The sequence below is a fragment of the Salmo salar genome, chromosome ssa16, assembly GCF_905237065.1.
Source record: "Salmo salar chromosome ssa16, Ssal_v3.1, whole genome shotgun sequence".
Lineage (NCBI taxonomy): Eukaryota > Metazoa > Chordata > Actinopteri > Salmoniformes > Salmonidae > Salmo > Salmo salar.
The window spans coordinates 59,432,339-59,455,213 of record NC_059457.1 but is presented as its reverse complement, the minus strand read 5'-3'; the positions used below and the strand labels follow the sequence as shown (position 1 = coordinate 59,455,213).

At 48.4% G+C, this 22,875-nt stretch overlaps 1 protein-coding gene across 1 annotated transcript; it reads left to right on the top strand.

Moving 5' to 3' along the window:
• The first annotated feature begins 677 nt into the window (after nucleotides 1–677).
• tomm70a (translocase of outer mitochondrial membrane 70 homolog A (S. cerevisiae)) lies at nucleotides 678–21,696 on the top strand. The gene is made up of 12 exons (XM_014149465.2): nucleotides 678–1,162; nucleotides 4,236–4,409; nucleotides 5,153–5,279; nucleotides 7,241–7,350; nucleotides 9,113–9,261; nucleotides 9,497–9,704; nucleotides 11,418–11,552; nucleotides 11,771–11,878; nucleotides 12,437–12,553; nucleotides 14,653–14,750; nucleotides 17,704–17,826; nucleotides 20,154–21,696. The coding sequence occupies exons 1-12, from the start codon at nucleotides 929–931 to the stop codon at nucleotides 20,305–20,307; spliced, it is 1,737 nt and encodes a 578-aa protein (XP_014004940.1). The 5' UTR covers nucleotides 678–928; the 3' UTR covers nucleotides 20,308–21,696.
• Nucleotides 21,697–22,875: the final 1,179 nt, after the last annotated feature.

Below are 22,875 nucleotides of genomic sequence, written 5' to 3'. Positions count from 1 at the left end.
AGACCACTATAAAGGGTATAGGGAGCCATTTGGAACACAGCCCCTGTTGACTTGATGGCAGGCTAGTGCTGCTGTGCTGTAGTGTTTGAGGACAGCCTGCCTTTACGGCCCTGAGGGCAGAGATCCGATCGAGTGGTTGGGCCGGTTGCTCACCCAGACCAGTCCAACCAGGCAGGCAGGCAGCACCAGGCTGCTACACACAGGAATGTGACCCAGGATAGATCGAAACTAGGCCATGCCACACACTCTGGGATCACATGATAGCACATCTGGGTCATTAAATACAGAGAATGTCCATTATTTATGTTAAACATAAACATACTGGTATTACAACGTTCATTTGATAATAGTGTAAAAAACAGTATCATGTAATGGCAAAGCACTAGAATACTCTCATAACATCTATAAACAGTCATAGTCAATAAATGTTATCTATAATACACAATCCCAATCCCAACATATTTGATAACACTCAAAAGTAGGTTTACTGAAATCAACGTTTTAAGCCTTGCATTATTTAATACATACACTAGATGGGGACATTGCACTCCACGTAATGTTGTCGTCGTCCGTGTAGTCCGGAAGTAAAGAGTTCCCCGCCCTGGATGCAATAACACAGCGCCCGCCAGTATCCCAAGATTCCGCTGTTTCTGCTTTCACGGAGTGGGTACTGGACGTCACTAGTTACCACAGCCATAAAGTCCTTATTACGGCCATAACTATCCTATTTCTACAAGGTATATCCTTAAATCTGGGTTTAAACCTAACCACACTGCTGACTTTATGCCTAACCTTAAATTAAGACCAAAAAGGAATTCTAAAAAAATAAAAATAAAATAAACGATATATAGCCAATTTTGACTTTGTGGTTGTGGTAACTAGTGACAACTGGTGCGTGTTCTACTCGCTTCTGTTCATTATATGGTGGATGATGGCCGCTTCAAAGCCTGTCGAGCCGCACTCCGGGAGCGGTTTCCCCCGCTGGCAGCTGGCCCTCCTGGTCGGAACACCCATAGTGTTGGGTGTAGGAGCCGTTTACCTATGGAAACGAAACAAGACGAAGAACACACCGGGGAAAAGCAACGGGGAACGGACAACTCCAGAAGGTAGCGCGAACCCCGTCCAGGGCCAAGAAGGAGCCCGTTGCGAGCAGGAGGACATGGTATGACTCTCAACCACTCCTAGATAGCACTCCTAGATAGCACTCCTAGATAGCACTCCTAGATAGCACTCCTAGATAGCACTCCTAGATAGCACTCCTAGATACCACTCTAGATATCCCTGTGGCTCAGTTGGTAGAGCATGGTGTTTGCAACGCCAGGGTTGTGGTTTCGATTCCCACGGGGGGCCAGTATGGGGGAAAAAATAATGTATGAAATGAATTGAAATGTATGCATTCACTACTGTAAGTCGCTCTGGATAAGAGTGTCTGCTAAATGACTAAAATGTAAAAATAAAAAAATTTAAAAAATTATCACTCCTGGATATCACACCTAGATAGCACTCCTAGATAGCACTCCTAGATAGCACTCCTAAATATCACTCTGGCACACAGGGGTACGATAACACAATCCTTTTTAACTGGAGTATGATTTTATCAATAGTGAAATTCATTCAAGGACACAGGTCGCACCTGCATTTAGTGGTTGGCTGGTAACGTTTACAGTTTAGGTTACTCATTTAGCTTAACGTTAACTAGCTAGAAATGTCGCCATAGACAGGCATGTATTACCGTTCCTATCCACAGCCGTATTCAGCGTGGTATGACCTGAAACATCTGACGGTACGCACTTAACTAGCTAGTTCGCTGAAAACGGGAGCGGGATAGACATTTAGGTTAGGTGAGTTGCCAAACTAGCTTTGTTACTGTTGGCTAGTTATCTTGTCAGAAGTTACCGACCCCAACCCTTCATGGTTAGCCACATTTTTATTTATTATTTTTTATTTCACCTTTATTTAACTAGGCAAGTCAGTTAAGAACAAATTCTTATTTACAATGACGGCCTACACAGGCCAAGCCCTAACCAGGATGACGCTGGGCCAATTGTGCGTCGCCCTATGGGACTCCCGATCACGGCCGGTTGTGATACAGCCCAGGATCGAACCGGGGTCTGTAGTGACACCTCTAGCCCTGTGATGCAGTGCCTTAGACCGCTGCTGCACTCGGGAGCCCCTGATAATTCAGTCACTTCTTGACAGTTTCCCTTTTTGATTTAAACAACTTTACGTACATGTGTTCTCATGGGAGAAGAGATCAGAAAGTTACATTTTGGACCTGAATGCCAGAACATCCAGGAGATGGAGGCGATCAAACCCATTTCAATTAGAATAAAATGCTACCTGTCACATGCTTCTTAAACAACCGGTGTAGACCAACAGTGAAATGCTTCCTTATGGGCCCTTCCCAACAACGCAGAGAAACAAATAAAAATGATTTGAAAAAGAATAACACAAGGATTAATACACAATGAATAATGATAACTTGGCTATATACACTGGGGTACCAGTACTGAGTCTATGTGCAGGGGTACCGGGTAATAACGTGGCTATGTGCAGGGGGTACCGGGTAATGACGTGGCTATGTGCAGGGGGTACCGGGTAATGACGTGGCTATGTGCAGGGGGTACCGGGTAATGACGTGGCTATGTGCAGGGGGTACCGGGTAATGACGTGGCTATGTGCAGGGGGTACCGGGTAATGACGTGGCTATGTGCAGGGGGTACCGGGTAATGACGTGGCTATGTGCAGGGGGTACCGGGTAATGACGTGGCTATGTGCAGGGGGTACCGGGTAATGACGTGGCTATGTGCAGGGGGTACCGGGTAATTGAGGTAGTAGATATGTACTTATAGGTAGGGATAAAGTGCCTAGGCAACAGGATAGATAATAAACAATAACAGCAGCTTATGTGATGAGTCAAAAGAGATTAGTGCAGAAAGGGTCAATGCAGATAGTCTGGGTAGCTATTGGTTAACTAACTATTTAGCAGTGCTATAGCTTGGGGTGGGTAGAAGCTGTTCAGGGTTTTGGTTTCAGACATGGTGCGCCGGGACCGCTTGCCGTGCGGAAGCAGAGAGAACAGTCTATGACTGGGGTGGCTGGAGTCTTTGATAATTTTTAGGGCCTTCCTCTGGCACCGCCTGGTATAGAGGTCCTGGATGGCAGGAGACTTGGCCCCAGTGATGGACTGGGCTCTACGCCTCCCTCTGACACCGCCTGGTATAGAGGTCCTGGATGGCAGGAAGCTTGGCCCGAGTGATGGACTGGGCTGTACGCACTACCCGCTAGCGCCTTACGGTCAGATGACGAGCAAAAAACAGATAAAGCAACACCTCACGCCACAACGCCTCTCCCCTATTGGTCCTAGATAGTTTGTGTGTATGGATTAATATGGAGGCTACATGTGCTTTTTTTTAATGTATGTAGTTCTGTCATTTAGCTGTTTTTGTCTTTAAATGCTCTGTATTGTGTCGTGTTTTGAGTGGACCACAGGAAGAGTAGCTGCTACTTTCGCAACAGCTAATGGGGATCCTAATCAAAAGTGAAATCCTTCTTTAACCTGTCTCTTCCACTTCATCTGCACTGATCAAATTGGATTTAACAGGAGACATCATTTAAGGGATCATAGCTTTCGCCTGGATTCATCTGGTCAGTCTATGTGATGGAAAGAGCAGGTGTTCTTAATGTTTTGTCCACTGATTGTAGATGGTAACCCTATGAGTTGTGAATCAGAACATACCTCACATCGATCCACATGGTTGTGCTTTTAATTTAATTGCTGTGGAAACAATGTGGCCATCAAATAACAATACAACATGGCAATCATCTTTGTTCTAATGTGTTTCACCACTAACTCTGTCTCCCTCCCTTCCGTCCTGTAGAGTCCTCTGGACCGGGCCCAGGGTGCTACTAACTCTGTCTCCCTCCCTTCGGTCCTGTAGAGTCCTCTGGACCGGGCCCAGGGTGCTACTAACTGTCTCCCTCCCTTCGGTCCTGTAGAGTCCTCTGGACCGGGCCCAGGGTGCTACTAACTGTCTCCCTCCCTTCGGTCCTGTAGAGTCCTCTGGACCGGGCCCAGGGTGTTACTAACTCTGTCTCCCTCCCTTCGGTCCTGTAGAGTCCTCTGGACCGGGCCCAGGGTGTTACTAACTCTGTCTCCCTCCCTTCCATCCTGTAGAGTCCTCTGGACCGGGCCCAGGGTGCTACTAACTGTCTCCCTCCCTTCGGTCCTGTAGAGTCCTCTGGATCGGGCCCAGGGTGCTAAGAACAAGGGCAACAAGTACTTCAAGGCTGGGAAGTATGAGCAGGCCATCCATTGTTACACAGAGGCCATCGGTCTGTGTCCTAGAGAAAACCAGACAGACCTGTCCACTTTCTACCAGAACAGAGCTGCTGCCTACGAACAGCAGGTTAGTGACACCTATCACCATGGCAACCATTCATTATGATGCTCTGTATGTGTTCGCGTGGGTTTATAGCAGTGGAGGCTGGTGAGGGGAGGACAGCTCATAGTAATAGCTAGAATGGAATTGATGGAATGGTATCAAATACATGGAAACCAGACCATCATGTGTTTGATGCCGTTTCAGTGAAACCAGACCATCATGTGTTTGATGCCGTTTCAGTGAAACCAGACCATCATGTGTTTGATGCCGTTTCAGTGAAACCAGACCATCGTGTGTTTTGATGCTGTTTCAGTGAAACCAGACCATCGTGTGTTTGATGCCGTTTCAGTGAAACCAGACCATCGTGTGTTTTGATGCCGGTTCAGTGAAACCAGACCATCATGTGTTTTGATGCCGTTTCAGTGAAACCAGACCATCATGTGTTTTGATGCCGTTTCAGTGAAACCAGACCATCGTGTGTTTGATGCCGTTTCAGTGAAACCAGACCATCGTGTGTTTTGATGCCGTTTCAGTGAAACCAGACCATCGTGTGTTTGATGCCGTTTCAGTGAAACCAGACCATCGTGTGTTTGATGCCGTTTCAGTGAATCCAGACCATCGTGTGTTTGATGCCGTTTCAGTGAATCCAGACCATGAGCCCATCCTCTGGTTTTCAAGTGTCACCAGCCACCACTGGTTTCTAGTTTAGAAGTGTTGAATGCATGTGTGTTAGTGTGTGTTAACATGAACTACGTCTGTGTTTCCAGATGAAGTGGCCCGAGGTGGTGCAGGACTGTACCCAGGCTGTGGTGATTAACCCACGCTACATCAAGGCCCTGTTCAGGAGGGCCAAGGCCCTGGAGAGACTGGACAACAAGAAGGAGTGCCTGGAAGGTGGGGCTTAGATCAGACTTGTTACAGTTCACCAGAGCCCTATTCCCTATATAGTGCACTACTTTAGACCAGAGCCCTATTCCCTATATAGTGCACTACTATAGACCAGAGCCCTATTCCCTATATAGTGCACTACTTTAGACCAGAGCCCTATTCCCTATATAGTGCACTACTTTAGACCAGAGGCCTATTCCCTATATAATGCACTACTTTAGACCAGAGCCCTATTCCCTATATAGTGCACTACTTTAGACCAGAGCCCTATTCCCTATATAGTGCACTACTTTAGACCAGAGCTCTATTCCCTATATAGTGCACTACTTTAGACCAGAGAGCCCTATTCCCAATATAGTGCACTACTGTTGACCAGAGCCCTATTCCCTATATAGTGCACTACTTTAGACCAGAGCCCCATTCCCTATATAGTGCACTACTGTTGACCAGAGCCCTATTCCCTATATAGTGCACTACTATAGACCAGAGCCCTATTCCCTATATAGTGCACTACTTTAGACCAGAGCCCTATTCCCTATATAGTGCACTACTTTAGACCAGAGGCCTATTCCCTATATAATGCACTACTTTAGACCAGAGCCCTATTCCCTATATAGTGCACTACTTTAGACCAGAGCCCTATTCCCTATATAGTGCACTACTTTAGACCAGAGCTCTATTCCCTATATAGTGCACTACTTTAGACCAGAGAGCCCTATTCCCAATATAGTGCACTACTGTTGACCAGAGCCCTATTCCCTATATAGTGCACTACTTTAGACCAGAGCCCCATTCCCTATATAGTGCACTACTGTTGACCAGAGCCCTATTCCCTATATAGTGCACTACTATAGACCAGAGCCCTATTCCCTATATAGTGCACTATAGTTGAGCCGTGTGGTCCCTGGTCAAACGTGCTTTATATAGGGAATAGGGCGCCAGTTGGAACGTGATCAATGATTCTCCTTTAAAGGCACATAATGCCACAGCAGGTCAAGTAACAAAGGGACCCCCCATATATTCCTCCCCCCCATATCCATATATTCCTCCCCCCCTCCATATATTCCTCCCCCCCTCCATATATTCCTCCCCCCCCCATATATTCCTCCCCCCATATATTCCTCCCCCCTCCATATATATTCCTCCCCCCCCCTCCATATATATTCCTCCTCCCCCTCCATATATTCTTCCCCCCCCCTCCATATATTCCCCCCCTCCATATATTCCTCCCCCCCATATATTCCTCCCCCTATATTCCTCCCCCCTCCATATATTCCCCCCTATATTCCTCCCCCTCTCCATATACTCCTCTCCATATACTCCCCCCTATATTCCTCCCCCCCTATATTCCTCCCCCCTCCATATATTCCTCCCCCCTCCATATATTCCTCCCCCTCCATATATTCCTCCCCCCTCCATATATTCCTCCCCCCTCCATATATTCCTCCCCCCTCCATATATTCCTCCCCCCTCCATATATTCCTCCCCCCCTCCATATATTCCTCCCCCCTCCATATATTCCTCCCCCCCTCCATATATTCCTCCCCCCTCCATATATTCCTCCCCCCTCCATATATTCCTCCCCCCCCATATGTTCCTCCCCCCATATGTTCCTCCCCCCTCCATATATATTCCTCCTCCCCCCTCCATATATTCTTCCTCCCCCCCTCCATATATTCCTCCCCCTCCATATATTCCCCCCCCCCATATATTCCCCCCTCCCCCCATATATTCCTCCCCCATATATTCCTCCCCCCATATATTCCTCCCCCCTATATTCCTCCCCCCCTCCATATATTCCCCCCCTCCATATATTCCTCCCCCCTCCATATATTCCTCCCCCCTCCATATATTCCTCCCCCCCTCCATATATTCCCCCCCTCTCCATATATTCCCCCCCTCCATATATTCCTCCCCCCCTCCATATATTCCCCCCCCATATATTCCTCCCCCTCCTGTTCCTGTAGATGTGACGGCGGTGTGTATCCTAGAGTCCTTCCAGAACCAGCAGAGCATGCTGCTAGCAGACAAAGTCCTCAAACTGCTAGGGAAGGAGAAGGCCAAAGACCAATACAAGGTGAGAGGATGTCCCAGCTCTCCTGCTGCTCCTTACTGAAGGCATTGAGTAATGTTGGGTTTTAACTGCTCTGAAAGGTCCTCCTTCTCTGTGGGTCTGTGGGAAATATGTGTCTCTAATATGGTCATACATTTGGGCAGGAGGTTAGGAAGTGCAGCTCAGTTTCCACCTCATTTTGTGGGCAGTGTTGCACATAGCCTGTCTCCTCTTGAGAGCCAGGTCTGCCTACAGCGGCCTTCCTCAATAGCAACTCACTGCCTTTATTGTCCCAATGGGGAAATGTTGTTGCTGTGTCATGTACACATTTAAAGTGGCGTTTAAATACAAAACAAAATTGACAATACAACTTTAGTAACAGTTACATACCAATAAAAAAAAATATATATATATATATATATAATAAATAAAACATAACATTAAAAAAAAAAAAAAAAGGGTGGATAGGAACATTAGCCTGCTGGCCTTACTGGGTCTATAGGAACATTAGCCTGCTGGCCTTACTGGGTCTATAGGAACATTAGCCTGCTGGCCTTACTGGGTCTATAGGAACATTAGCCTGCTGGCCTTACTGGGTGGATAGGAACATTAGCCTGCTGGCCTTACTGGGTGGATAGGAACATTAGCCTGCTGGCCTTACTGGGTGGATAGGAACATTAGCCTGCTGGCCTTACTGTGTGGATAGGAACATTAGCCTGCTGGACCTTACTGGGTGGATAGGAACATTAGCCTGCTGGCCTTACTGGGTCTATAGGAACATTAGCCTGCTGGCCTTACTGGGTGGATAGGAACATTAGCCTGCTGGCCTTACTGGGTCTATAGGAACATTAGCCTGCTGGCCTTACTGGGTGGATAGGAACATTAGCCTGCTGGCCTTACTGGGTGGATAGGAACATTAGCCTGCTGGCCTTACTGGGTGGATAGGAACATTAGCCTGCTGGCCTTACTGGGTGGATAGGAACATTAGCCTGCTGGCCTTACTGGGTGGATAGGAACATTAGCCTGCTGGCCTTACTGGGTCGATAGGAACATTAGCCCGAGCTATTTAGGAGGGATATCACACCTGGCACAAATGATTGTCTAGTTGTGTTTTTCCTGCTGAGGGGTGCCCTCTACCTGCACCCAGAGGGGAGTAGTTCAAAGTCCGGGTACAGGGGGTGGCTTGGGTCTAAAATGATTTTGTGAGCCTCTCGGAGGGCCCTGACCTTAAAGATCTCATTCAGGCCTGTCTGTTGGACTCCAAGTACCTTGCTAAGGGCCCTGACCTTAAAGATATCATCTAGGCCTGTCTGTTGGACTCCAAGTACCTTGCTAAGGGCCCTGACCTTAAAGATCTCATCCAGGCCTGTCTGTTGGACTCCAAGTACCTTGCTTGCTGTGGTGATAATCCTTCTCAGCATATTTCTCTGGCTGACAGTGGAATTGTCAAACCAACAAACAATACAAAAAGTTACTGTACCATCTCTCTCCCTCTCTTCTCTATACCTCTCTCATCTATCTCTCTCGCTCCGCTCTCTTTCGCACCGCTCTCCCTCGTTCTTCTCCCTCGTTCGTCTGCCTCTTTTTCCTCTCTTCAGAACGGTGAGCGCCATGATGATTTGTCCTCAGTTCATCAAGTCTCCCTCTTTCTCCTCTCTCTTCTCCCTCTCTCTTCTCCCTCTCTCCCTCCGCTCTCTCTTCTCCCTCTCTCCCTCCACTCTCTTCTCCCTCTTCTCCCTCCTCTCTCTCTCTCTCTCCCTCAATTCATCATGTCTTCTCTCTCCAGAACCGTGACCTCCTGATGCCTTCTCCTCAGTTCATCAAGTCCTACTTCAGCTCCTTCACCGATGACATTATCTCCCAACCGCTCCAGAAGGGTGAGAAGAAGGACGAGGACAAGGACAACGAGGGCGAGGCCGCAGAGGTCACAGAAAGGTCAGAGGTCACACTGTGATGTCACTTCCTGTCCTGTATGTTGCTCTGGATAAAAAAAAAACGACATTTGCGTTCCAAATGGCACACTATCACCTATAAACGCAGCCATAGTGTCTGTACCAGATTTCAACATACTGAACTAGTGTGTACCAGGGTTCAACATAGCTCTGGTTATCTGAAGGCCAAGCAGTACATTAACCCTGTCCTTAACCTCTAACCTCTGTCCTGTCCATAGCTCTGGTTACCTGAAGGCCAAGCAGTACATGGAGGAGGAGAACTATGATAAGATCATCAGTGAGTGCACTAAGGAGGTGGAGTCTGAGGGCCGGTACACTGCTGAGGCCCTGTTGCTACGGGCAACCTTCTACCTCCTGATTGGCAACGCCACCGGCGCCCAGCCCGACCTGGACCGGGTCATCAACATGGAGGACGCCAACGTCAAGGTAGTGGAGATGAGCTGGGGTCGGTGTGTGTGTGTGGGGGGGCTGGGGTCCAGTAGCTCAGCCCCTCCCCGTTAGTCGCTATTAGTAGCTCCCCCTCCTCTCGGTTAGTCGCTATTAGCAGCTCCTCCTCCTCCTCCTCTCGGTTAGTCGCTATTAGCAGCTCCTCCTCCTCCTCTCGGTTAGTCGCTATTAGCAGCTCCTCCTCCTCCTCTCGGTTAGTCGCTATTAGCAGCTCCTCCTCCTCCTCTCGGTTAGTCGCTATTAGCAGCTCCACCTCCTCTTGGTTAGTCGCTATTAGCAGCTCCCCCTCCTCCCCGTTAGTCGCTATTAGCAGCTCCCCCTCCTCTCGGTTAGTCGCTATTAGCAGCTCCCCCTTCTCTCGGTTAGTCGCTATTAGCAGCTCCCCCTTCTCTCAGTTAGTCGCTATTAGCAGCTCCTCCTCCTCTCGGTTAGTCGCTATTAGCAGCTCAGCTCCTCCTCCTCTCGGTTAGTCGCTATTAGCAGCTCAGCTCCTCCTCCTCTCGGTTAGTCGCTATTAGCACCTCCCCCTCTTCTCGGTTAGTCGCTATTAGCACCTCCCCCTCTTCTCGGTTAGTCGCTATTAGCAGCTCCTCCTCTCGGTTAGTCGCTATTAGCAGCTCCTCCTCCTCTCGGTTAGTCGCTATTAGCAGCTCCTCCTCCTCTCGGTTAGTCGCTATTAGCAGCTCCTCCTCCTCTCGGTTAGTCGCTATTAGCAGCTCCTCCTCCTCTCGGTTAGTCGCTATTAGCAGCTCCCCCTCCTCTCGGTTAGTCGCTATTAGCAGCTCCCCTCCTCTCGGTTAGTCGCTATTAGCAGCTCACTCCCCTCTTCGGTTAGTCGCTATTAGCAGCTTCACCTCCTCTCGGTTAGTCGCTATTAGCAGCTCCCCCTCCTCTCGGTTAGTCGCTATTAGCAGCTCCCCCTCCTCTCGGTTAGTCGCTATTAGCAGCTCCCCCTCCTCTCGGTTAGTCGCTATTAGCAGCTCCCCCTCCTCTCGGTTAGTCGCTATTAGCAGCTCCCCCTCCTCTCGGTTAGTCGCTATTAGCAGCTCCTCCTCCTCCTCTCGGTTAGTCGCTATTAGCAGCTCCTCCTCCTCCTCCTCTCGGTTAGTCGCTATTAGCAGCTCCCCCTCCTCTCGGTTAGTCGCTATTAGCAGCTCCTCCTCCTCTCGGTTAGTCGCTATTAGCAGCTCCACCTCCTCTTGGTTAGTCACTATTAGTAGCTCAGCTCCTCCTCTTCTCAGTTAGTCGCTATTAGCAGCTCAGCTCCTCCTCTCGGTTAGTCGCTATTAGCAGCTCAGCTCCTCCTCTCGGTTAGTCGCTATTAGCAGCTCAGCTCCTCTTCTCAGTTAGTCGTTATTAGCAGCTCAGCTCCTCTCGGTTAGTCGTTATTAGCGGCGCAGCTCCTCCTCTGTTAGTCGCTATTAGCAGCTCCTCCTCTCAGTTAGTCGCTATTAGCAGCTCAGCTCCTCCTCTGTTAGTCGCTATTAGCAGCTCAGCTCCTCCTCCTCTCAGTTAGTCGTTATTAGCAGCTCAGCTCCTCCACCCTGTTAGTCGCTATTAGCAGCTCAAACAAGAATGAGGCTACTTTCAACTTTGCTTGTTAATATGGTCATTCTATTTCTGGGACATTGCAGCATTCTATTTCTGGGACTGAAACCCTGTTTTTGTCCTGTCTCTGTCCTGGGACTGCAGCTCAGGGCCAATGCTCTGATCAAGCGTGGCAGTATGTACATGCAGCAGCAGCAGCCTATGATGTCAACACAGGACTTCAACATGGCCGCTGAGATCGACACGCGCAACGCAGACGTCTACCACCACCGGGGACAGGTAGGGCTGTCTCTATCACTATCCCTTATGTCCCTGCCCAAATGGTACCCTATTCCCTATTTAGTGCACTACTTTTGACCAGCGCCCATAGGCCTCTCAATAAGGAATGGGGTGAATAGGATGCCCTTTGGGGTTAACTTGCAAGTAAACAGTAAGATGCATTAAGTCACATCATTGCCATTGGTTTACACTAACAGACTGAAATGTTTCCCCTTCAGTTGAAGATCCTTCTGGACCAGGTAGAGGAGGCCGTCGGAGACTTCGATGAGTGCATCCTGCTCAGACCTGACTCTGCTCTGGCACAGGCTCAGAAATGCTTCGCCCTGGTGAGTATGGATCAGGAGACTGTTGGTTTAGAGCTCACTACTATAATGGATATCTGTTATAAACATGAATCTGATCAGTTTCCCTGTCCTCTAGCGTAGGTGTAGGTTTGGGATGTGTTGGAGATGTGTTAAAAGGTTCATCCTACTGGCTGTTCCTGCAGTACAGACATGCTCTGGTGAATGGACTGTCTTATCCACTTCATACAGCTGAGACTGGATCTCACCAATGTGCTGTTAATCCACTTCATACAGCTGAGACTAGATCTCACCAATGTGCTGTTAATCCACTTCATACAGCTGAGACTAGATCTCACCAATGTGCTGTTAATCCACTTCATACAGCTGAGACTGGATCTCACCAATGTGCTGTTAATCCACTTCATACAGCTGAGACTAGATCTCACCAATGTGCTGTTAATCCACTTCATACAGCTGAGACTAGATCTCACCAAGGTGCTGTTAATGAGCTGGGAGGAAGTTAGTTAGTCAGCGATCTAAGGTTGGTGCCGTATGTAGCATTCTGAATGTGTGTTAACCAGCTAGTCTGTGTGTGTCCAGTACAGGCAGGCATACACTGGCAACAGCCAGTCCCAGGTGCAGACGGCCATGGACGGCTTTGAGGACATCACCAGGAGGTTCCCTAAGTGTGCCGAGGGATACGCTCTGTATGCACAGGTAGGGGTACGCTCTGTATGCACAGGTAGGGGTACGCTCTGTATGCACAGGTAGGGGTACGCTCTGTATGCACAGGTAGGGGTACGCTCTGTGTGCACAGGTAGGGGTACGCTCTGTGTGCACAGGTAGGGGTACGCTCTGTGTGCACAGGTAGGGGTACGCTCTGTGTGCACAGGTAGGGGTACGCTCTGTGTGCACAGGTAGGGGTACGCTCTGTGTGCACAGGTAGGGGTACGCGCTGTCATTAACACGGTCTCTCTGAGGGGGTGTGGTATATTGCCAATATACCACGGCTAAGGGCTATTCTTTTGCACGACGCAGTGAGGAGTGGCTGTATACATCCCTTAGCCGTGGTATATTGGCTATATATCACACACACCCTTATTGCTATTATAAACTGACTACCAACGTAATTAGAGCAGTAAAAATACATGTTTTGTACCTGTGATATACCACAGCTTTCAGCCAATCAGCATTCAGGGCTGGAACCACCCAGGTTCTAGTAATAAATCACATTTTACCTGCAGTAGATTATGGCTGCTTGAAAAACCTCTTGTTTAACCTCCCTGGGCAAGGTGGGACGTTTGCGTCCCACCTAGTCAACAGCCAGTCGAATCGCGTGGCGCGAAATACAAATACCTCAAATGCTATAACTTCAATTTCTCAAACATATGACTATTTTACACCTTTTTAAAGACACAACTCTCGTTAATCTAACCACATTGTCCGATTTCAAAAAGGCTTTACAGCGAAGGCAAAACATTCGATTATATCAGGATAATCACACAGCCATTTTCAAAGCAAGCATATATGTCACAAAAACCAAAACCACAGCTAAATGCAGCACTAACCTTTTGATGATCTTCATCAGATGACACTCTTAGGACATTATGTTATATAATACATGCATGTTTTGTTCAATCAAGTTCATATTTATATCAAAAACCAGCTTTTTACATTAGCATGTGATGTTCAGAACTAGCATACCCACCGCAAACTTCCGGTGAATTTACTAAATTACTCACGATAAACGTTCACAAAATACATAACAATTATTTTAAGAATTATAGATACAGAACTCCTTTATGCAATCGCGGTGTCATATTTTAAAATAGCTTTTTGGCGAAAGCACATTTTGCAATATTCTGAGTAGATAGCCCGGCCATCACGGCTAGCTAATTTGACACCCACCAAGTTTGGCCCTCACCAAAGTCAGATTTACTATAAGAAAAATTTGATTACCTTTGCTGTTCTTCATCAGAATGCACTCCCAGGACTTCTACTTCAACAACAAATGTTGTTTTGTTTCCAAATAATCCATAGTTATATTCAAATAGCTCCGTTTTGTTCGTGCGTTCAGGTCACTATCCGAAGGGTGACGCGCAAGAGCATTTCGTGACAATTTTTTTTCAAAATATTCCATTACCGTACTTCGAAGCATGTCAAACGCTGTTTAAAATCAATTTTTATGCTATTTTTCTCGTAAAATAGCGATAATATTCCAACTGGGCGACGTTGTATTCATTCAAAGGCTGAAAGAAAAAAATTGAGAATTCTCATGAACGCGCATCTCCAGTGTCACTGTTCTCAGCCTGACCACTCACAAAATCTCCTGCTGTTCTTCGCCCAGAGACTGGAGAGATGTCATCCACTTTCTGGCGCCTTCTGAGAGCCAATGGAAGACTTAGAAAATGTCACGTTACAGCACAGATGCTGTATTTTCGATAGAGATGGCACAGAAAGAGAACAAATTGTCAGACAGGGCACTTCCTGTATGGAATCTTCTCAGGTTTTGGCCTGCCATATGAGTTCTGTTATACTCACAGACACCATTCAAACAGTTTTAGAAACTTTAGTGTTTTCTATCCAAATCTACTAATTATATGCATATTCTCGTTTCTGGGAAGAGTAGTAACCAGATTAAATCGGGTACGTTTTTTATAGGGCCGTGCAAATACTGCCCCCCAGCCCCAACAGGTTAACAGAACTTCAAATCTCTTCTTACAATTTGATTTGTTTTATTAAGTCAAATTTGTCCAATAAGTTACTTGAGTATGTGAATCATCCTGAAACATTTCTCCTGTGTTTGTGTTGTTCAGGCATTGACTGACCAGCAGCAGTTTGGCAAGGCAGATGAGATGTACAACAAGTGTATTGACCTGGAGCCAGACAACGCTACAACATACGTCCACAAGGGGTGAGTTAAGAGGGGATCCCTGGTCCCTGAGATGAGGTGGATGGGAGCGGCGTCCCTGGTCCCTGAGATGAGGTGGATGGGAGCGGCGTCCCTGGTCCCTGAGATGAGGTGGATGGGGAGCGGCGTCCCTGGTCCCTGAGATGAGGTGGATGGGTTGGGGCGTCCCTGGTCCCTGAGATGAGGTGGATGGGAGCGGCGTCCCTGGTCCCTGAGATGAGGTGGATGGGAGCGGCGTCCCTGGTCCCTGAGATGAGGTGGATGGGAGCGGCGTCCCTGGTCCCTGAGATGAGGTGGATGGGGAGCGGCGTCCCTGGTCCCTGAGATGAGGTGGATGGGTTGGGGCGTCCCTGGTCCCTGAGATGAGGTGGATGGGTTGGGGCGTCCCTGGTCCCTGAGATGAGGTGGATGGGTTGGGGCGTCCCTGGTCCCTGGGATGAGGTGGATGGGTTGGGGCGTCCCTGGTCCCTGGGATGAGGTGGATGGGAGCGGCGTCCCTGGTCCCTGGGATGAGGTGGATGGGAGCGGCGTCCCTGGTCCCTGAGATGAGGTGGATGGGTTGGGGCGTCCCTGGTCCCTGAGATGAGGTGGATGGGTTGGGGCATCCCTGGTCCCTGAGATGAGGTGGATCGGAGCGGCGTCCCTGAGATGAGGTGGATGGGAGCGGCGTCCCTGAGATGAGGTGGATGGGAGCGGCGTCCCTGAGATGAGGTGGATGGGAGCGGCGTCCCTGAGATGAGGTGGATGGGAGCGGCGTCCCTGGTCCCTGAGATGAGGTGGATGGGAGCGGCGTCCCTGGTCCCTGAGATGAGGTGGATGGGAGCGGCGTCCCTGGTCCCTGAGATGAGGTGGATGGGTTGGGGCGTCCCTGGTCCCTGGGATGAGGTGGATGGGTTGGGGCGTCCCTCGTCCCTGGGATGAGGTGGATGGGTTGGGGCGTCCCTGGTCCCTGGGATGAGGTGGATGGGTTGGGGCGTCCCTGGTCCCTGAGATGAGGTGGATGGGAGCGGCGTCCCTGGTCCCTGAGATGAGGTGGATGGGAGCGGCGTCCCTGGTCCCTGAGATGAGGTGGATGGGAGCGGCGTCCCTGAGATGAGGTGGATGGGAGCGGCGTCCCTGAGATGAGGTGGATGGGAGGGGCGTCCCTGAGATGAGGTGGATGGGAGGGGTGTCCCTGAGATGAGGTGGATGGGAGGGGCGTCCCTGAGATGAGGTGGATGGGAGCCGCGTCCCTGGTCCCTGAGATGAGATGGATGGGAGCGGCGTCCCTGGTCCCTGAGATGAGGTGGATGGGAGCGGCGTCCCTGGTCCCTGAGATGAGGTGGATGGGAGCGGCGTCCCTGAGATGAGGTGGATGGGAGCGGCGTCCCTGAGATGAGGTGGATGGGAGCGGCGTCCCTGAGATGAGGTGGATGGGAGGGGCGTCCCTGAGATGAGGTGGATGGGAGGGGCGTCCCTGAGATGAGGTGGATGGGAGCCGCGTCCCTGGTCCCTGAGATGAGGTGGATGGGAGCCGCGTCCCTGGTCCCTGAGATGAGGTGGATGGGTTGGGGCGTCCCTGGTCCCTGAGATGAGGTGGATGGGTTGGGGCGTCCCTGGTCCCTGAGATGAGGTGGATGGGTTGGGGCGTCCCTGGTCCCTGAGATGAGGTGGATGGGTTGGGGCGTCCCTGGTCCCTGAGATGAGGTGGATGGGTTGGGGCGTCCCTGGTCCCTGGGATGAGGTGGATGGGTTGGGGCGTCCCTGGGATGAGGTGGATGGGAGCGGCGTCCCTGGTCCCTGAGATGTGGTGGATGGGAGCGGCGTCCCTGGTCCCTGAGATGAGGTGGATGGGTTGGGGCGTCCCTGGTCCCTGAGATGAGGTGGATGGGTTGGGGCGTCCCTGGGATGAGGTGGATGGGAGCGGCGTCCCTGGTCCCTGAGATGAGGTGGATGGGAGCGGCGTCCCTGAGATGAGGTGGATGGGAGCGGCGTCCCTGGTCCCTGAGATGAGGTGGATGGGTTGGGGCGTCCCTGGTCCCTGAGATGAGGTGGATGGGTTGGGGCGTCCCTGGTCCCTGAGATGAGGTGGATGGGAGCGGCGTCCCTGGTCCCTGAGATGAGGTGGATGGGTTGGGGCGTCCCTGGTCCCTGAGATGAGGTGGATGGGTTGGGGCGTCCCTGGTCCCTGGGATGAGGTGGATGGGAGCGGCGTCCCTGGTCCCTGAGATGAGGTGGATGGGTTGGGGCGTCCCTGGTCCCTGAGATGAGGTGGATGGGTTGGGGCGTCCCTGGTCCCTGGGATGAGGTGGATGGGAGCGGCGTCCCTGGTCCCTGAGATGAGGTGGATGGGAGCGGCGTCCCTGAGATGAGGTGGATGGGAGCGGCGTCCCTGAGATGAGGTGGATGGGAGCGGCGTCCCTGGTCCCTGAGATGAGGTGGATGGGTTGGGGCGTCCCTGGTCCCTGAGATGAGGTGGATGGGTTGGGGCGTCCCTGGTCCCTGAGATGAGGTGGATGGGTTGGGGCGTCCCTGGTCCCTGAGATGAGGTGGATGGGAGCGGCGTCCCTGAGATGAGGTGGATGGGTTGGGGCGTCCCTGGTCCCTGAGATGAGGTGGATGGGTTGGGGCGTCCCTGGTCCCTGAGATGAGGTGGATGGGTTGGGGCATCCCTGGGGCCTCATTTTATAAACTTTGTGTTATAATGCCGTAAAACATGCGTGTGCCAGTTTTCAGGCAAAAGTTGTGATTTATAAAAACTGAACTTGACATGAGGATGTGCTTATCCTCCCGGAAACTGTAGACCATGCGTACGCACAGTTTCGTGCACGCAGATATGTAGTGTTAGATTTACGCAATAGTTATAAGTGAGGCCCCTGGTGTGATGAGGTTGTGAGGGGAAGTGGCCTGTAGATCAGGAGTAATGTTTTAGTGCTAGTCCAGTAAGTTGCTAATACCTGTGTGTGTGTGTGTCAAGGTTGTTGCAGCTCCAGTGGAAGCAGGACTTGGACCTGGGTCTGGACCTCATCAGCAAGGCCATTGAGATCGACAACAAATGTGACTTTGCCTATGAAACCATGGGAACTATTGAAGTTCAAAGGTTAGTTCAATACTTTTTCAAATATTTCCCTGTAATAACTTTAGAGTTTGGTTAAGAAGGCATTAAATAACATCTTGGTACATTAGAAATGTTTTTACATTAACAACAAATATAACAAAAAATACTAACTTTATACACAGGGGGTATATACATTTAAAATGCATAAGGCTTCAGCGGCATTTAAGGCTTCACAGGCATTTAAGGTTCGCTTTGCTTTATAATTTTTTTGTATTTATGCAGCATAAAAAAAGCCATTTAGTTCAGTTTTTAGTAAATCTCTTGGCTTTTCTGTAGCCCAGTTGCATTTATAGTACGTATAGAATAAGTACCATACATAATACAGAGATTAATTATGGGACAGGGACATACAGGGTCAGGGACATCCAGAACATCTTGGATCAGTTAAGGTCACGGCCATCCAGAATATCTTGGATCAGTTAAGGTCACTGCCATCCAGAACATCATGGATCAGTTAGGGTCACTGCCATCCAGAACATCATGGATCAGTTAGGGTAACGGCCATCCAGAACATCTTGGATCAGTTAGGGTAACTGCCATCCAGAACATCTTGGATCAGTTAGGGTCACTGCCATCCAGAACATCTTGGATCAGTTAGGGTCACTGCCATCCAGAACATCTTGGATCAGTTAGGGTCACTGCCATCCAGAACATCTTGGATCAGTTAGAGTAACTACCATCCAGAACATCTTGGATCAGTTAGGGTCAGGGGCATCCAGTACATTTTGGATCAGTTAGGATCAGGGCATCCAGAACATCTTGGATCAGTTAGGGTCAGGGGCATCCAGTACATTTTGGATCAGTTAAGATCAGGGGCATCCTGAACATCTTGGATCAGTTAGGATCAGGGGCATCCTGAACATCTTGGATCAGTTAGGATCAGGGGCATCCTGAACATCTTGGATCAGTTAGGATCAGGGGCATCCTGAACATCTTGGATCAGTTAGGATCAGGGGCATCCTGAACATCTTGGATCAGTTAGGATTAGGGTCCATCCTGAACATTTTGGATCAGTTAGGATTAGGGTCCTTCCAGAACATCTTGGATCAGTTAGGATTAGGGGCATCCAGAACGTCTTGGATCCATGTGTAACTCCGTGTTGTTGTATGTTGTCGAACTGCTTTGCTTTATCTTGGCCAGGTCGCAGTTGTAAATGAGAACTTGTTCTCAACTTGCCTACCTGGTTAAACAAAGGTAAAATAAAAATTTGGGGATTAGGGTCCTTCCAGAACATCTAGGTTCAATTAGGATCAGGAGCATACAGAATGTCTTGGATCAGTTAGGATTAGGGGCATCCAGTACATCTTTGTACATATGCAGACACATACATAAAGTGTAATGTCATAAAATACACAAGACGCATGTAAAAACTATATAGGGTGCGTTCGTAAATTTAATCTGGAGCGCCAGAGTGCGCTCTGGATGTTCGTAAATAGAGTGTTGTCAGATTGTCCGTTCATAAATTCAGAGAATTTCGCTCCCGGATCGTTCAGAGCGCCCACACTAGACCCTCTGGCCGAGGAGTAGGGTTGATCCAAGCTTTATGACCTCACAACTGTAGTCAAGCACCCAAACTAACTGGCTAACGTTGGCTAGCTTGCTAGCTACTTCCAGACATAAATGAGGGAACACCTCACTGATCATTTTACTCGCCGTAGCAGAGCTGGTTAGGTTGTTTTCATTTTATCCAGAGCGTTGGTGACTGTAACTGTGCTGCTGGAAACAATTTAGTTACTATTTTTTGCCAATGTTTACTGACAACGGCCATATTCAACAGGTGTTCAGTGTTCGTAAATTCATCAGTTAACCTGCGCTCTCGCACACTCAGACGAGAGTGCTCTGAAACCGGAGTAGATAGCCAAAACTAATTTACGAACGCACCAATAATATACGGGTGGGTCTAATCCTGGATGCTGATTGGTTAAAAGCGCATTCCAGCCGGTGTCTATTCCACAAGTTACCATTGGTTAAAAGCGCATTCCAGCCGGTGTCTATTCCACAAGTTACCACCGGTTAAATCTATGACGTTAAAATGCCTATTTACTCTGTTCCATCTGACTGCGCAATCCACTGTCTCAGCCCAGCCAGGCAATTTATAAACTTGATCTCCACTATAAAAAGCATCTAGACATTATCTCACATTTCCTTTAGACTAACATTTAGTTTTCAACAGCGAATATCTTGGAATGCCTTCAAAACCGGTGTTTGGAGGATATATTGGTACGGTTTGCCGCTACCTTGCCAAAATATCCTACAAACACCGGCTTTTGAGAACATTATCACTTAAATAAACTTCCCTCTCATTACAGGGGAAACCTGGAAAAAGCGATAGACATGTTCAACAAGGCCATCAACCTGGCCAAGTCAGAGATGGAGATGGCCCACCTCTACTCACTGTGTGATGCAGCCTACGCCCAGACTGAGGTAGCCAGGAAGTACGGGTTGAAGCCACCCACGCTGTAACTCTCCTGTCACATGATCCACCTTACCCAAGTCTCTCCACTGCTGAGCCTGATCATATTATAACTGCAGATGTTTGAGTCATTTAGTTTTGTACAAGACCTGAGAACTACTGGTGGTTAAAGATGAAAGAAAAATATGTGACTAGGGTTGCAAAATTACGGTAACTTTCCCAAAATTCCCCGGTTTTCCTGAAATCCAGGAATTCCGGGGAAATAAGCAGGAAATCCATGAACATGCCGACCAGGATTTCTGGAAAACCCCAGGGAGGGAAGGTTAGGAAAGTAACTGGAATTTTACAATCCTGTCTGACCATACATTATTATCATGTTTATGTCACGTTGGATTGGAATTCAAACCAGGGCCTCAAGCCACTGGTAAATAGGGTGGTCTTGACCCACACACCCCTCTTCTTCAGGGCACTTGACCCACACACCACCGTCTCCTGATATTTAGTTTGAGCCGGACCGTGACCACTATTGACCCTCCTGTACCAGTCAGAATGTCTTGTTTTCTCTATCAGGGACATGTGAATGGCCAGGTATCCATCCAGAAATAATTAAATCTTCTAAAATCAAAGGGGGATTCACTCAATAGATTTTGCCATCTTATTACTGACTTATCCATATTTGGACGTTTTTTTTAAAGATAAATGTTTCATGTTGCCTCCAGACAGAGACCTGTATAGAGTTCTAATGGACTGTTAATTTGTTACTATATATATGTTCTTCTTGTTCTCTAACAAATATTTCTGTCCAGACGCCTCCATATCCTCGAGATAACGTAACATTATCATTGAATGGCAAATTTAAATGCAGGATTAAAATGTTAGTGAAATGTTTGTGTGTAATGATGGATGTCTGTGTTTGATGTAATGCTGCAGCTGATATGACAGTGTGTGGGATAGGAGAGTCCAGGTGAAGTTCGGGTCCTAAAGTGTTGTTTATTTCGGGAGATTGCCTGTTTTTTTCCTTTTTATATATTCTGTACAGCATGTGAGATTTCTCTTTCTAAGTAAATGTTAATGCAATGCTCGTGCTGAAATACTGTTTCTGAAACTATCTGGCCATTTTTGGAAAGGCTAGACTGAATAAGAATGAACATTTAGATCTAAAATGACACCTTTTTAATTCAGCAATTCTCAAAATGTACTGCTTTTATTTTTATGTGGTCGTTTTTCCAACTGCTTGTAGATTCCGAAAATGTCACAAGGGACAATTATTTTCATATTTTTGTTCAGGCTCAGTCAACTTTTACTTTGCAGGGGGCAGGTATGCCATCATACAGTGCCTACAGAGAGTATTCACACCCAGTGGCGTGTATTCATGGATGCCAAGGGAAGCCAGGCTTCCCTAAAAAAAAATTGACCAATAAAAAAATATATATATATTATTTTGCCTCTGTTATATAATTTTCCTTCAATTCGAAAGAGGCTGAATGTATCTCAACAGAGAAAGAGTGAGCGAAACAGCACCCCCCTGTGGCTGTATGTATATATAGGGCCTATACTATAGGCCATGTATTTGATGCTGTCTGGTCCAAACGAGTATGACGTTGTTGCATTGAAGGCAAGGGAAGCCAGCGATCATTTGACCTCCCTTGATTAAAAAAAAAGTATGGTAAATTAGCCAGTTTAGCATTGAGCTCAACTGTGAAAAGTCCCGGCGCACCAAAAAAAAGTAGGAAAGGAAGCCACCTTAGATTTTGGTTTCTATCAAATCCCATTGAGAGCATACCTCACTGACAGAAAAACTTGAATTGTTGCATCTCGTTGTGTTGTCCTCTGGTGGCTAGCTACCTAAAATGGTCCCTTTCCTTAATTAGCCATGGATGGAGACAGGGGTTTGGACTTGTGGTTTTAAGTAATTCTCCGTACTGGCCAATGATTATAATGGCGATTCTGATCCCACCATTAATTCATACATTGTTGTGCCCCTGGCCTGAGAGGATAGAAGTTGAATAGACATAACTTCCAGTCACAGCTTGCAGACTTGTTTACGTGCTGCTGTGCGTTTTGTTGCCAACGTTACTTTGCTACCTGACTACTTTATGGTTTTTAGTTTTTTATATTATATTTTTAGTTTTTCCCCTCACTCAACTTTTTTTTCATTCAACTTTTTCACTCCGGACGCTTTATCTGGACATGGTTCGTCAGGACCTCCACCAGCCGAAGCTAAGTAGTAACATTAACATGATGCCTTCTAATTGCAGTCGCTGTACTCATAATATACAGGAGAACGATCGCCTTACGGCGAGGATAGCTGTGCTGCAAGCCCGGCTTCAGACGCGATCGTTAGGCAAGGGTAATTTCAGTGTAGGAAAGGATGAAACAGCGTCTGTGCCACCAGTAAGTACAGATAGTAACGTTAGTATAAATCCCCTCGCACAGTCCCCGCAGCCGGACATCTTTCTCATGGCTTCTGGAGGGAAACGCTGTAGGAATGCTCAACCGGTGTCGCTTATTCAGCCGACAGAAACTTTCAACCGGTTCTCCCCATTAAGCAGCGAGGCGGAGTCAGAGGCCGAGACTTCTCTGGTCTCTACTCCTCCCGTTACGGGGTATGAGACGCC